The sequence below is a fragment of the Anser brachyrhynchus genome (assembly GCF_964034855.1).
Source record: "Anser brachyrhynchus genome assembly, chromosome: 1".
Taxonomy (NCBI): Eukaryota; Metazoa; Chordata; class Aves; order Anseriformes; family Anatidae; genus Anser; species Anser brachyrhynchus.
In genome coordinates this window covers 37,374,903-37,391,359 of record NC_137694.1, presented here as the reverse complement: position 1 = coordinate 37,391,359, position 16,457 = coordinate 37,374,903, and the positions used below count along the sequence as shown (strand labels likewise).

Here is a 16,457-nt window from a genome sequence, read left to right as displayed (position 1 = left end):
GGATATGAGATTAATCTTAAGAAATCCAAAATTGCGCCTATTTCTGTCTGTTTTAATGAACTGATTATTTCACGCTTATGAGTAAAAACGGATCCTAGCCAGACATTTTGTTGGCATAAATCTAAGTCCCATAAGGTGCGTTAAAACTTGCACGATATACTCTCAGTAACTGTGGTAAGGTAAGTGATGTTATAAAAATGGCAGAAACACTAAACGCGCCTGCATGTTTGGCATATATCCTTTATATGTACATCCAAACTATAGGATAGGCTGTAGGTTAGGAGGAAAACAACAAGCTGGTAAATTTGAGCACCTGATACAAGTTAAGGACTGGAGTGACATCCTGAAAGATTTCAGAAGTTATATCTGCAAAATTTGAGTCTGTAATTAGATCGTCAGTCATTTTATTTGCCAGGAACTAATGAATTAAAAGGGAAAAAAAAGATTGGTTTCTTATTGTCAAAGTATTAATCTGCAATAGAAAAACAAAGGTGGGAGTCAGATTTTTAAATTTCTAAAGTCTAAGTCATGGTGCTTTTCTGCATTAAAGCAGATGAAAATCGGAGCTATGGAACCCAGCTATTTTAGCTTAATGCATTTGGTATCATATTTGGGACAGGCAAGCAATGTAAGATTTATGCAATCATGATTGCTTTAGTCATGTGACTGAACCTATCGCAATTTTTCAAAGCAATTGAGCAGTACAGCAATACGACAAAAAACAAGATCTGAACACCGGTCCTTTCGGGTAAAATTAATGGCAGTTGCAGATGCCCAGTGCCTGATCACAGACTAACACATGCAATATTAATATGTGCTAATATGATGCCAGTTCAATTTCTATGATAATTGAGACATACACTGGCAATTTAGACAACAGAGGAAATCATATAGGTACATTCTTGCAGCTGTGCATTTTACTGTTTCGCTGCAGTGATTTGTTCAGTAAGCTTGACTACATAATAAGTTACTTCATGCAAATGAATGCATCTGTCTTCATTCCTCTTTGCCATTAGTTCATTATGCATACATTAAACCTGGGGGAATAAGTACAGAGATTGATTAGAGTTACAGAGCGTAGGTTAGCAGCTGAGAAATGCCTGAATTATTCCTGTTTGTGTTTTTTTTGTTTTGTTTTGTTTTGTTTTTTTTTTGTTTTTTCCTCCTATTGGCAAACTTCTCTAACAGAAATAGTAAATCCTTGTGGATTTAAAATGCTTATTGGCAGCTAAAGTTATCAGTATTCCTGTGATTCAGCAAATGTTAATATAAGCCGGTAGCTTATTTTGTAGTTCTTCAGTCCTGCTTCTTCCTTGATTTTGACAATATGTTTTCTTCATACTGAATGTTGAGTAAGTTAATGGTCCTTTTGTCAGAGGCATTTTTTTTCTATTGTAAACACCTAATAAAAATATTCAGTGCATTCTACTTGTCAGTAGTTGTTGCATAGTGAATTCACCCCTAAGCCATTCTTATAACTAGTTTTATATCACGATGAAGTATAGAAAAAGGATAAGTCATTATCAGATCACTTCTTAAAATATTCATAGCTCTGCAATCTTTCAGCATGTTTTTGAGCTACTGTCTTCCAGATGTCGGCATTTCTGGGGCTGTGGTTTTCCACAAAGGTAGAGAGTAAGCAAACCATAAATGTATCATTGATCACTGAGCACAGAGGGCAATAGATAAGTTCCACAGGAAGCATTCACTCTCATTTTCCAAGGGTTGTCTAATCTTCCACACAGACTTTGATAAACACATTTGTCATGCTGAACCTCCCTCCATACTACAAAGTAGAAAGAGTGAGTGCATCATTCAACTGCTCATTAGTCCAAGTATTAGAAAAGGTTCCCCTGGCCCGTTCCTCCATATGGCACATTTGCTACATGAAATTTCAGTCTTCGTAATATATATTTGAAAAAGCACAATCCATCATTTGAATGTTTGCACAATAGTTTATCCAAAAATGTGACGTTGCTATATTTTTTTCTGTTTCTTATTACTTCAGTTTTGCCATGACACGAGTGATCTTGGCTCCATGTCATAAAAAGGGAAAATGATGTCCTATATTAACTATAATGTTAAATTATGTAGCAACTATAGACCACAGCAGGCAACTCAAATGATCTTAAGTAAAAAGAAATGATGACTCAGATGGAAAAATGGGTTCTAATGGCACTATTGCTAAAACTTAGCTGGTAGCCACAGGTTAAGAGGATATTGAAACATTGGAAGGAGCTGGAAAATATACCTTAAATGGCACAAACCTAAACAAGTCAGGCAGTTCTTAATCTAAAATGGAAAGAAGATTAAGGGGTGATCTGATCAGAGTTTGCAGTTATGTATCTGCGAGGAGATTCTGAATGTAATGGTGGTAGTATAATGAGGATTTGGGATTGAAGGCTTATCTGCTCAAATTCAGATAGAAATTACCGGTGTGCGTAGCAAATTTTCCATCACCTGGTGCTTTCACAACCCTGCTGGATATCTTTTAAAAGATATGCTGTAGCTGCAGTTATTACTATATCACATTTCTTTGCTTATGTCACTCAGGAGATCAGGGAGAGAATTTTTCTTAATGGTTCCTTCCTGCCTTGAGATACACAAATGTAATCGATGCTGTAATCAATCCTTCCTGATTCATTTCGGTAACCGTAGAAAGTGGAGAAACTAGAGCAGTCAGGCTGCACTTTTGTGAAAAGTGTCACCCCTGTACAAGCAAACGCTAATTAGCCAGAGTTCTCCTGGTGGTGATTTCTCAATAAAAGACATAGGAAGCTGGACGTGAATCCATCACAATTATGGGAAGAAGTTCTGTAAATCAGAATGCCACGTCAATGTCAAAGCTCTGTGCTGTTCTACACTGCAGCATTTCTGCTAGCAAGGGAGAAGCATTACTTAGGCCCTCATCCAGCTCAGACAGGAATGGAGAGGAAACTAATGTTGTAATGGAGCTCTGTCCTTTCTTCATCGATCGCATCAAACAGAGACACACAGAGGTATCCTGGCAAGCAATTTGGAAGCACTGGCCCTTCTTCACTTTAAGACTCAGTTGCTTATAGCACAAAGCAAAATTTTCAAAAGGAGCCACATTTTATGTAGCCTACTTTGGGAGATACAGATTTGAGGTAACTATGGATTTAAGATCCATCTCAAAAGTACCTTCTACCTATTTCCCACTCAAGCAAAAAACTGATAGTGTGTGGAAGCAGAGAGATTTGATCTTTGAAAGGCCCTGAAATGAGTATTGAATCGCAGAATCACAGAACTGTAGGGGTTGGAAGGGACCTCGAGAGATCATCGGGTCCAACCCCCCTGCCAAAGCAGGTTCCTTAGAGCAGGCTGCCCAGGTAGGCGTCCAGACGGGCCTTGAATATCTCCAGAGAAGGAGACTCCACAACCTCCCTGGGCAGCCTGTTCCAGTGCTCTGTCACCCTCACCATGAAGTTCTTTCGCATGCGAAGAGGTTGTGAATGTCGAGGCCACTGAATCATTCATCACTGTGCCTTTTCTGCTGAAGCCTCCAGTGTCGTTCCTTCAGAAACCTCCGTCCAGCTTGACAGGTTGGGGTGTCTTCGTGTAGAACAGGTCCTTGTCCAAAGGTAAGGAAGTTGCAAATGTTCAAGCAATGCAGGTGGCTGTCAACATATACATACTCTCCCAAAGAAAGGCATCAATGAAAGTGCTAGAAATTCACAGCTAGCTCAGAAAATAAGTGTGCTGTAACTAGAATACATTGTTGAGTGAGTTTGCATTTCACACTCTTTATTCCCACCATGGTGCAAGGTGGCACTTCAGACACTTTTTTTTTTTTGTAGATAACGAAAAAGAAAAGTTTTATATTGTATATAATTCCATTGTTCCATTGATTCCATTAAATCTCCATCTTCTTAGAGTAATGTATTAAAATATTCATATTTACTGAAGACAGATGTTTTAGTGTTTTATAAATTTATCAATAATTTTTCCTCTAATTGAATTTCTCTGCCAAGATTTGCTCAGGGATTATGAGTTGTAATTCTGTCATTTTGACACTTAAGATTTAAGCATATCTTACATTCTAAATCCATTTTAATTAAAATAAGTTGATTGTTCTTTCATATAAGAATCCGAGCTTGTAATTTGATTCTTTACCTATAATAGGAGATAATAAAACTTGTCTTGTATGTTTCCAATTTCTTTCTAAGCAGATGTTCTGTACTGTATTACATTCCATGTGTATGGACATCTGTACAAATTCAGAAAACAGGAAGCACATAAGCAAAAAAATAAAAAAGAGATAAGAAAAGATATCTTAAAAATAAGAACCCATCCAAATAGTGTGGCAGTTTTAAATGTTTCTCAGTGGCAATGATTTTGCCCTTCCCCACCACTGTGTTCTCCCACACAGTCCAAAACTAGGTGGACTGAAAAAAAAAAAAAAAGTGTAAGGTTGCATTGATTTTATTCCTGTATAAGCCTTGTTCTGAGCCATCTCAAGAAAATGTAGACAGGGAAGGGCTTGTTTGTTTTTCTGACTGCGTGGCCTGATGCTTTCAGTCCTTGATATGTAGAGTGAAAAATAAACTACAGAGAGAAGAATTAAGAATTGGTCACTGACAAAAATTTCTAGTAGCTCCAGCTATTAGAATAATCATATGACACCATCTGTGCTGAGATAACTCAGGTTGATCTTTCTGTATACTCAGTACCTGTAAAAGTAATGTAATGAATAATTTTAGTCTTCTAATACTAGAAAGTTTGGCGTATTTTGTGTATTGACACACAGTCTTGATTTGTTGTTTTCTGGCATTGTTGTGCAACAGAACCAAATGAAAAAAGCAAATGAAAAAAAATCATACTACAAATTCATAATTCATTATGAAATTTCTGTGAGCAGAACTATCTGGTGGACCAAAAAATACGTTGTTCCCTCACTGCTTGTCTTGCCTGGAGATGCTTCTAACCATACGGGTGGGCCATCCAGCACCAACCCTAGTCTGCATAGCCACTGCAGTTAGTCCAGAGAAACCTCTCTGCTTCTTGTACAACTGCTTCCATGGACCACTTTTCCCTCTAAGTTCAAAGCAGCCTTTTTTTTATATCCTCATATGACGCACCTGTTACCTAAGAGAGGTGAATTCAGTCAGGAATGAGATGCCTGCTCTTGAGCATGTGTCTTTGCTAGCATGGCTGTGCTGCAGCTGGAAAAGCACTTGGACAGTTTGTCATAACCGCACAGGAGGCCGTGGGATGGAAATGCTATGCCTTGGTAAGGTAATAATGGTTTAACTCTGATCACTATCAAAACCAAAATGCAGTTCTCCAGCAGCTGATTGTGGGTTTTTCTCTGTCACAGTTACCAAGAATATTATTGTTGTAGGAAGAATCTTACAGTCCTGCTAAACATCTCACTCTTGAGATGTAATTACTGAAGTTACTGTGGTGTTGTTCGATAACCGTGTCATATATTGGATAGCAATACACTTATGCTAACAAATTGATACGGTTCGTGTCACTAAGAATGAAGAGGCTTGGTGGTTATTTGATTTCAGGTTTAGGATATTTATATTAATTTCTAATCTGTTGGTGTATAAACAGAGTTTAAAATTTAGTGCTTATGTTAGGTGCTAAATTGAAGAACATCCCTGTTGTATACCTCCATTTTGATTTAGAGAGAGTTGGCTGCCACGGTATCTGTTTCTGTGCCTAAGAATATGAAAAACGTACCCAGAGCCAAATAGTGCAAGAACTAATTAATCAGGGAAGAAAACCAGATATAAGCTATGTTGCCATGTCCTGTAGGCCTAGCACTTTCAGTGAGTTATAGCATCACATCCTCTATATTGCGGCCTGCAGGTGATCATAAAATATCATTATTTGCTTTCCTGTATCATGCTTAGGTCAGGCAACAGTCAAATTTTCTCCACTTTATAAATGCTGGTGGAAGGTATTTGGCTTTTAGATAACATTTCCAAATGGCGAGGTTGTATTGTAGACTGACTCTCCTACAATTCAAAAAAAAAAAAAAAAGATTGTCTAATGTATTGGATATTAGCTATTAAATGGTTATTGTGAACTCCTCCAAGATGACTGTCAATGTAGACTGAGTCTGTCTTAGGCAGTATTTTGCAAATATGTGAGTCTTATCCATCTCCCTTGCTTCTACTGGAAACTGTATAGCATTTGAGGGTTGTCTGTCCACAGGCTTGAGGAAGTGAAAGTCAGCTCTGTGTTTTCAGATTCTCGTCATCAATGTGGTTTTGTTTGCTTGCTTTTTTTTATTTTATTATTATTTATTTATTTATTAGTGAAAATTTAGGTGTTTTAGGGTTTCTTGACAGCCAGCCAGGAAACGGGAAACAAGGAGTGGAGCATTCATCACTTATTGACATCCCTCTCATCATATTCAGAGCAATGCACCTACCCAAAGGACTTAAAACACTGAGTAGATGTGATGTCCCCAGTATAACAAACTGCTGTCTGTACCTTAAGAATTGACTTTATGTGATTTCTTACTAAACTGTGAGATGCCTACTGGAATGTAAAGCAAAATGTTTCCTCTGCAGAATTTCTGCTGACGTACAGGGAAAATCCATACAAGGAGGGCATTGACTGTATTTTCAACAGACTTACCAATTACTTACTTATTGATTATGTATGTCTTTTGGTAGGAAATGGTCAATAACTGCAAGTTTTCTTTTATTTTTAGGTTAAGTTCCATTTATGCCCTGTCCTGGCTGCACTGAACAAATTCATTTGCTAGGCAGAGGATACAGGAACTTAACCTGACTGTGTAGATTTTAGACACTTTCTTGGATTTAAAAGTGAAATTTTCACAGAAGGGAATGAAAAAAGACACTCAGTATCTGGGATGAAAGCAAATGTTTTTCAATTTTACTTCAATATGCAAATTAAGATATAAACTTGTAGGAATATAGAAAATAGATAATAAAACTTTTGATTAAGTGTTCTCTCAGCTTTCAAATGTTATTCTGGGAAAAATTCTTTCCTGTATTCTAGTATTTAATTTTCTTTTTTGAAGAAGTGAATGTATGCCACATTCAGAAATCTCATGAGTCAACTTATTTTCCATGCTTTTTATTCATTAAAACATGTTATTTACATACATCAAGATACAGGAAATTATAAAATGTCTGATCGTATTTAAAATTCTAAGAGCTTCATCATGATAGTATTCTTGAGGAAAAGTTAATTTTACGTGTTTCTTGTAGTCTACTTACCTTCAAGTTGTTCCATTTCTTCATCTTACTGGGGGATTTACCTAGTTTTGTATTTGAGCATAGACTCACAGGATATCCCGAGTTGGAAGGGACCCATAAGGATCATTGAGTCCAACTCCTGGCACCACACAGGTCTACCAAAAATTCAGACCATATGACTAAGAGCACAGTCCAAACGCTTCTTAAACTCCGACAGGCTTGGTGCCGTGACTACGTCCCTGGGGAGCCTGTTCCAGTGTGTGACAACCCTCTTGGTGAAGAACCTCTTCCTGATAACCAGCCTGAACCTCCCCTGCCACGGCTTGACACCATTCCCTCGGGTCCTATCACTGGTCACTAAGGAGAACAGATCGGTGCCTGCCCCTCCGCTGCCCCTCGTGAGGAAGCTGTAGGCCATGATGAGGCCTCCCCTCAGCCTCCTCTTCTCCAGGCCGAACAGGCCCAGTGACCTCAGCCGCTCCTCGTACATCTTCCCCTCTAGGCCTTTCACCATCTTTGTCGCCCTCCTCTGGACACTCTCCAGTAGTTTCACATCCAGTCTCCAATAATTTCACATCCAAGCACTAGATTATTTTTGAAGTTTTCTTGTCCTATTTCGAGTATCCCTGTAGTCTCCTAGGCTTCAGATCACAGCCTTGTTACACCAGCTGACCGGGCTGGAGGTCAGGCACACAGTTACAGTATTGCAGCAGTGGATCTAAGAGAAGCATTCAGACCAAAATTATGAAAACAACCAACAGCGTTATGTTTTCTTCCGCATTCAGCTGCTTTGTATGTTCCACCTTACAGGATTGGAGACTAAACTAAGCTCTTTGGAGTGGAAACTTCCATTACCATGTCGCATCTGCATGCACGCACAACCATGCGCATTTGCATGCCCCACAACGAGCCCATCTCCAGTGCTTGGTTGGCTTCCCAAGCCCTGTGCCTGAGGTAGGTGGATGCCAGCAGAGCCGTGGGGCAGCTGGTGCAGCACAGACCGACATTTGCCCAAGGCTGCCCTGCAGCAGCCCTGGGGGCTCGTCCCAGAGCCCAGAGTGAGCTGTGTTTTGCTGAGTGCTGCTGGAGTGGTTAGTGCTTGGGGGGGGAAGAAGTTCTCGAGTGCATTTCTCAAACTGAAGTGTAAAACGATATTGATTTGGGCTTTTTATAGACTTGGGAACATATTTTCTCTGAGTGGTTTCATTTTAGAACAATTCACTTGATACATATCATGGAGCTGTATTGCAGGAGCGGCGTTCCGATATCTGATGCTTCATAAACTGTTGTGGAATAAGAAGACATTGTTTCCTATGCTCATGTTTTATATTCAGTTTGCAATTAAGCAAAAGACTTGTAAATTGAATTCCTGTTTTCCTCATAAATTAGAAGAGATCTGGAAATAACTTCTTTGACTTTCCTTCTGACGCTGACTATGCTAATGTAGTTGGCACTGTGGGGGTGCATGTGGGAAAGAGCAGGCCCCCAAGCCTTTTAACGAACTAGGAGTTTGCTGGTTGGCCTAAGTAATGAGCTACAAGTGAGCTGATACATGAAGTATGGTTTTTAACCGACAAAGAATAACATAGCTTTTTGTTAACTAGGGAATAGAGACTGACCTCGTGTTATTTAAGGAATAGTGCATATGGATGCAGTTGCTTGTTAGAGTGGTGTTTGTAGAGATGAAGTGGCCAGGTTGTTCTGATATTGGGCATTTTGATTATACTCCTGTGGGATTAGTCTATATAATGTAGAAGCAATGCAGGTGAGTAAACATGTAACATATAGCATTAGAAAAATAGCAGTCGTGATTTAAGAAAGCAACTATGAAAAATGGAGAGACTGGGTTATCAAGTGGGCCTGTTTAACAGCTCTTCTAGGGTTAACAGCCCCTTATAATTAAAATCAAATTAGGTAGATTGATTTGTTCCTGTTATGGTTATGTACAAAAACAAACAAACAAAACAACAACAACAACAAACCTACAAAGCCCTTCAGAGGGGCAAACCTAATGCAACTGCTGTGTACTCTTAGATGACCTTATCTATTAGTTAGCAATAAGCATTTCTCACCGCCACCCCTTTGCAGTGCTGGTACATCTTTTTCTAGAAAGAATGTGTAGAGGTCACTGTTCTGTTGGCAGGGGTACACAGAAACCTGTCAGAATAGATGGCGAGAAGGAGGTAGCCTGGTCATTAATTTCTATGCCAGCAGTTGCAGGGAACTGTATAATCATTAGCTAGTTTAAAACACTTCGTGGATCATCTGTTCCACATGTCACTTCAGGCAGCAAAGTATTTCCCAGCACTGGATTGCAAACTCAGAACCTATTTAAAAGATCAAAACACAGCAGTATTATGCTGTGGCAAAAGATAAGGCATGCTGAGTGCATTGCTGATGTCCTCTATACGTGTTCTAGCAAGCTATTTGTTAAATAGATTTCTTAGATGGTCCTAAGAAGCAGATTATACTACTGAGTACTTCAAAAGAGGAATTCAGTTGGGTAGGTGGGGGAGGGAGGGAAATTCTCCTTCTGAATCCAGATCTCATGGTGGAGTAAACTCTGAGTAAACAAGTGGGACATTCCAGCCAAGCACCTGAGGCTGTAATAGTGCAGAATGGGTGCAACTGTGCAGTATTTTTGGTTGCAGTAAATACAACGCCTGACTCCTGTAATCACTGTGAGTACTTGCAGTTTTTTATAAAACTGAAAATAGTGTTTTGTTCCATAGTGTCTCCTACTGCTATGCAACTTGTCTATATGCTCAGGTGCAGGTGAACACATCTGTTCTTTCTGAACTGTCAAAATGCCCAGATGGGAGCGAATGTTTTCATGGAGCTCTATAGCTTCCAAATGACACTTGAAACTTTTTTGTGCCAGCCAAATCGCATGCACCAGGTAGCTATGCATCTGTCTGTATCTGATTGCATAGGGACACGTCTTGGAACAGTCTCTCAGTCTCTTATAATCTATTTTATTGTAATACACCTTCCACTTTTGAAATACTCATTTCAAAGTTTAGAACAATCCATGCTGCTGACCTAATACATTGCAGAATTTTGTCTTAGTAGAAGCTTTATAAGCCTTGGAAAATCCTTGTTCAAGCACTAAGGTCTTGCTGTACAATGGTAGAAATGTGAATAACTGAGGTCCTCAGCAGCCAGAAAGGAAAGAAGAGCCTGTCAGCCATCTAGAATGGAGTGGGAACGTTCAATAGGATGATGCTATGCCTCCAAAAGATGCAGCAGTTAACCCTGTTAGAAGTAGCACCAAGGTTGGAAGGATGCTCCACCAGGGCTGTAGGTGCTTCTGAATGCTTTCCTCTGCCCTCCACCATTACCTCTGCATTGCTCAATTTGGCAGTTCTTGTTCAGGGTAGCTGTTCTTCATCTTGAACTCAAGATATATTAGGTCATATAGGAAAGGTATTGATAGAGCCTTGCTGCCGTTGGTATAGTACTTATTCTAGATTTTTGATGTTTACTGGTGAACATATGAATGTATAAAAGGAACTTGTTTGTTTTCTAGGTAGCTTTTTATCTTTAAACCTTGTGCTGCCATGGCAAGATTGCTAGCTCAGTGCAGTGCTGACATACAGTGGTTTGTAGTGTATGCATGGTGTTGTTTGTATTTGACTAATTCACCTAGAAGATGCATATTGATGCTGTGAAGGACCAGAGAGATGGATGATCCTTCTGGGATGTCTTCATTTTCAGGATGAATCTTTAGGATTTTCTGTATTTTTCCAGAATATCAGGGAAGCTGGTAGTTTTCATAGGTCTTCTCTGGAAACGCTAGACATGAGGGATGTCTTGTGCATTTTGAAACAGTTCCAGCATAGCTGAAAAGGTGCATATATGGTGCATGTCCAGCATGTGCAATAAGGCCAACTGTTTCTGAGTGGTCAAGGCTTTCCACTGCAGGTGACCTGCGCGTGTTGAGGTTTGTGAGATTAGCTTGGCATTTTTCGAGAATGCTAAATGAGCAAAAAGCATGAGAGGGTGTCCCAGACATCATGTGAGGGAAACATTATATACAACTGTGACTATGAAAGACCTTCACTTTATATCTGTTCTGCAGAGATTTCGGAGTGTTACTGTGGACGTCTATTTGTGTAAGAATAAGGAATACAACTGTTGGGTTTGATACATTTACTCTGCGTCCGGATTCTTGTTATATCCAACTGTTTGGATTAACTCCGACATCTGCTAGTGGCCTCAAATTAAGTCTGAAATTTTTTAGTACCATTATATCATTGTGTCTTTTACCCTTCTATTTAGTTATCAGCTGAAGTAATTTACAAAGCATAGAGTTCAGAGAGAGAAACAGAAAAGGAGAAGAATTGTGGTGTGTGTTTTTTTTTTTTATGTGAAACAACTACCTTTGGTTCAAGTGTTGCCAGACTTTGCATTTATTGGCTCTGCATAGTGTACTAGCACATTGGTGTAGTTTTTAATAACCTTTTACAGAATATATATCTTGAATATATCTATATGCAGAGCCTTGTGGACAGAACTTTTGAATTGCAACATAAAGAATCTCCAGATGTAGACGTTATTTCTTATTAACACACACAATGATTTTCTTGGGAAGCAGATGACATTTTAGAAAAGCAACATCTATGTTACTGTTTAATTTTAATAATGCCAATAATTTTCTTTCAACAGAGGAATTCAAGGGCTCAACAATAGTTGAATTAATGAAAAAAGAAGGCACTACCCTAGGGCTTACAGTATCGGGTGGAATCGACAAGGATGGGAAACCAAGAGTATCTAACCTTCGTCAAGGAGGAATCGCTGCTAGGTAACCACATTTCAGGCCACAAAATACATTATAAGATGTGATTGCTTCAGAAATACGTACCGCATCAGAAAGGTCACTAACAAATATGTGACTAGATGCATCTGTAATGGCAGCCCATCAGGCTGGAGAAGCATTGAAACAGCAACAGCTGGTCCCCCTCTTCCCTCAAGGCTTCTTTGATTAAAAACTAGAAATACCAATGAGATATTTGAAAGTTGTCATGAGACTAAACAATAGAAAATTGATTATATATGTATTTTTAATTTATTTATTTATTTGGTCCTTGAACAAAAATCTGAGAGAAAAAGCATGAAATATTGAGGGGAAAAAGTAAAACTGAAAACCATAATATTACCATAATTTAATAGAAAAACCTTCTCAACAACTGTTTTTTAAGATTATAAAAAAGGCTAAAGTCATAGCTATCTTGCTTACTGCTACAGAGGAAAATGAAACTGTTATTCATGAGCAAAACAGGTCAAGATTAAGCTAAATCATTCCAAGTAGCTGAGCAGAACATATGCTTTTGAGCTGTGGCCTATCTCCTTTAGCTATGATGTTAGTTGTGAAAGCAACTGTTATCTAAAAAAATAGTTCTGGCAGTATCCCGAAGAGGGAGACAGAAAGATGGGGAAGATGAAGATGTTGTCCCAAATCCTGTGCCCAAACCAGCCAAATCATCCAACTACTATATTGTACAGCTGCTTTTGTACATCAGAAATTAATAATGCAACAACGTTCTTTAATATTTAACAAACTAGACTAGATTAAGTTTTTAAATGCCACTTTTTGTTTGAAAGGTCAACTTGTTTTAATCTAGATGAATGGAAAAACTTTCGGGCCGACACTAAACAGTAATTTAAAGTATTCAATTAGTTTGGTCTAGCAGATCTGTTTTTAACAAAAGGAATATGTGCTTTTTCTTAGGAGTGACCAGCTGGATGTTGGTGACTACATCAAATCTGTGAATGGAATCAACCTGACCAAATTTCGTCATGATGAAATCATCAGCCTGCTCAAGAATGTTGGCGAGAGGGTTGTTTTAGAAGTGGAGTACGAGCTCCCTCCAGTCTGTAAGTAAAAGCAGAGCAGACTGAAAGCTATGCAAAATAAGAGACGTGTGTTGTCAGCACTGAGGTGGACGTGATAGTGATCTTCATTTTTGCTATTGCTTTCAGTATAATTTTGTCCTTTGGCTCATCACAGAGTGTGGAAACAGTACAAAAGAATTGTCAGTGCAAGGAGGTGCTCTCAGAGGTGCCTGGGTATTTTAGGAGCATTAATACAGCCAATGGCAGAGCTGAGTCTTGTCAACTTCCACTATTTTTTTTTCCAGTTTTGAATACTGGGAATTAGATTAGATAGATTCCAGTGCAAGACAATCCTTCATGTTATAGTAAGATCTTCTGAGATGGGACCAATGAATATCTGTGTTCTACCTCTTTTTCTTCCTTCTCTCTGTTCGCAGCACCTTATGCTTTCCCAGATGAGCAACATACTTTAAGATTTTTCCAGCCTTTTCTGACATTAGTTTTAGGCAAAATCTCATTTCTAGAGCAGAAGACCCAGTGGAATAGGCTATTAGGGATAGGTAGAACTGCAAGAATTCTGTTAGTGAAATGAAGACTTCTTGCTGAGCAGGATTGTCTTCAAAATACAAGCATATGTTGGCATCGAAGTCAAAGAGTGCTACTGAATGTTTTCCTTGCCTCTTTTCTTTGCCCTTTCTTTTTATATTTATGTCTGTGACTCTGTGGGAGAAAATCAGTGGGAACTGAGGCTATCAGGTATGAAGTAAAAGCTAGAATAATGGTGAGTTGGAAACCTGGGGCCTGAAATGAAGGAGTAAGTGACATGTGGCACCAAGGGGGCTGAAACAGCAGCATTTAAAAGAGTGCATGTTCTTTCATGATGCTCGCTGGAGGGGAGAAGATGTGGTTTTCTGGTGTTTGGCCAGAAAAAAAATGCAGAGCTAGCTAGGAAGCTCTTGTCTCCTTAAATAGACTTTCACTGCAATAGAAGCCAAAAAATCCATCAGTCTTTTTGATGGTGCTCAGAAGAGAATGAACTCCCCACTGGATTCTAGCAGTTGGAGAGTTAGTCTAATTACATATTTGGTTGCTTTTATGACCTCCTGACAATCGCCTTAATACGTTTTGAATATTCTCTGTTGATTAGTGTTTGTTTATGGTAAGAGAGCTTCATGTTCAAAAATACAGTATTTGAGGTAATGAATTCAGCTGAGTTCAGAATTATTTTACTAGAGGTGTCGTTGATTTATGAGCATTATTTGTTTTGCACTTATTCAAGTGGGCTTCCTTCAGTATCACTGCTGTTGGGGTATATGCCACTCTTGTCCACAGAAACAGGACTTTTTATGTGGTAAATTACAGTAGCAATCATTAACCTTTTTTCTGAGTCCTTGAAATTTCTGACTCCTTCATACAAGCCTGGCTAATATTGTGTAGATAATGTGCAGTTTAGTTGTTCCCATTAACTTCTCATGAACTAGCTAGACAAAGCGACATTTTAACGTGAAGTTTTGCAGTAGGTCACATGGTGAAGTCCTGGCACCTGCTTCCCTACCCCATACATAAATAATTTCTACTGCTGTTCTCACAGTTGCCCCCTCTGACAGAGGGCTGTTTTGGTTTCTGAGTGGGGAAATGTCAGTACGTTAATAATGATGGATTAAACCCGGCTGAGCAGTAGTAATCTCGCTCTCCCTAGTGTTTCCTTCCCTGTCTGGCAGTGTTCACAGCAGGAGGATCCAGCTTCTATTTTCAGCACAAGCCACCTCACCATTTCAAACTGGAACATTAACCATGTCTGCCTTGCATCTGCCTCTTGTTGCTAATGGCTAAGGGCTTTTTTCACCTCCCAGGCTGAGGTTGGGGTGGAAGTACAGCCGCCTGAATGGTTGTTGTTCAAATGGAAGGATGCTGCATGCCCTTCTTCACTGCTGAACTACAAGCTTTGTCCCCAGCGGAGGCCACAAGCTACACGGAGCAGATTAGCAAGTGCAGGTTCAGCTTGAGTTGTGCGCTGGGCCACCTGAGGTTGATAGGAATGCAGGCAAGAGTTGTCATCATCTCCCTGCAATTTGGTCCTTTTCTGTCAATAAGGGGTTTCTAGCTGAAAAGGAGCAGCATGGACATCAAGAACACCATCCTGATCTTTGAGCCTCATCAGAAATTAGTGCACTACAAGGCAATGCTTTGAAGTGTCAGATTTAGCCTGCTTTGCTAAGAGATGAGATTTATTTGCTTTCACTGGGTTGTTTTTCTCGTTCCCTACAGTAACTTTAAAAACTGCAGGTCATGGTCAGCTGAGTTTAACAAGGTATTGAAAGAGTCCAGGGGAGAAAAAATATATATATTCCTGCACATTTCATGGGGATAGACACTGGGGCAGAAGAGAGAGTCCCAGACCAGGGAGAACCCAGAGGGAGATGTAGGAAGAGCCGAGGGGGCACCACTTCTATTTGAGGCCACCCGTGGGCTGGCAGTGTGCACCTTACCAGCAGCATAGCCTGTCCCCGCAGGGCATCCTAACAGGGACCGGGGAAACTGGGATTATTACAGGCTGGAGTATTAAAGGACATAAGATTTCCTAAGTCCTGCATCTCACAAAGCATTCATTTTATAGTTTTGTTGAGGTTTTTGGTGGTGGTGGTTTTTGTGTTTTTGTTTGTTTGGTTGGTTTGGTTTGGTTTGGTTTTATCTTTGTGTTATGTGCTACTTGCAATATCTTACTGGAAACCTAGAAGTTAATGCATATGTGATTTTGCCCAGTGTCCTTTTCCCTTTGGAAAAAGAAGTTCCTGCACTCTGCCAATGTTTTTCCTGTAAAAGCTAACAGTGAGTTGGCCGTTGGTCTCTTAACAGCAGTGGTTTCAAATAATGTAAAATGGATTATCACACCCAAATGTGTTGGCTTGTGCATTAGGCTTCTCACCTCCCAACCCAGCTGCGCGCCACTCCTGTAGTGTTTACAGAGAAAATACTGACTTGACTAGAAGTCAAAAAAATTTTATACTCACTCACAAATGGTGAGGAAGCATGTTACATTTTTAAAAAGGAAGAAATAACAGATCTTTATAATATAAAATATTTTTTTCATCTTAACCTAGCAATCTGATATCAGTGAAATCCCCCAGAAATCTTGACTGTCTCGACTTTAAGCAATACAAATGTTGTCATGGCTGAACAACCAGCTACACAGGTAGCTCTGAGAATTTCATTTGTCATCTTTGTGTTTCATTGTGCATTCCGTCTTTTCTAGCACTCTTCTGCAACTATAAGAAACAAAATGATGCCAAAATTTAAACAGCAAGGCTTAATTTCCTCAGCTGTTGTACATGTCTATGGCTCTTTTTGTAAACCATTGGCAACCTGCAAAGTGTCTGGTGCAAAATTCTCTCAAAAAGAGCATGAGCTGTAGTTAATTAC

The 16,457-nt window shown here is 39.4% G+C and overlaps 1 protein-coding gene across 25 annotated transcripts in view; it reads left to right on the top strand.

Annotated features, from left to right (window-relative positions):
• Nucleotides 1–16,457, top strand: part of GRIP1 (glutamate receptor interacting protein 1) — a 325,251-nt gene that overhangs the window by 233,664 nt on the left and 75,130 nt on the right. For all 25 annotated transcript variants that reach the window (XM_080592313.1, XM_080592318.1, XM_080592314.1 and 22 more), the window contains 2 exons: nt 11,871–12,006; nt 12,934–13,079. In XM_080592313.1, the coding sequence (XP_080448439.1) occupies nt 11,871–12,006; nt 12,934–13,079 (282 nt within the window). The remainder of the gene's footprint in view (nt 1–11,870; nt 12,007–12,933; nt 13,080–16,457) is intronic.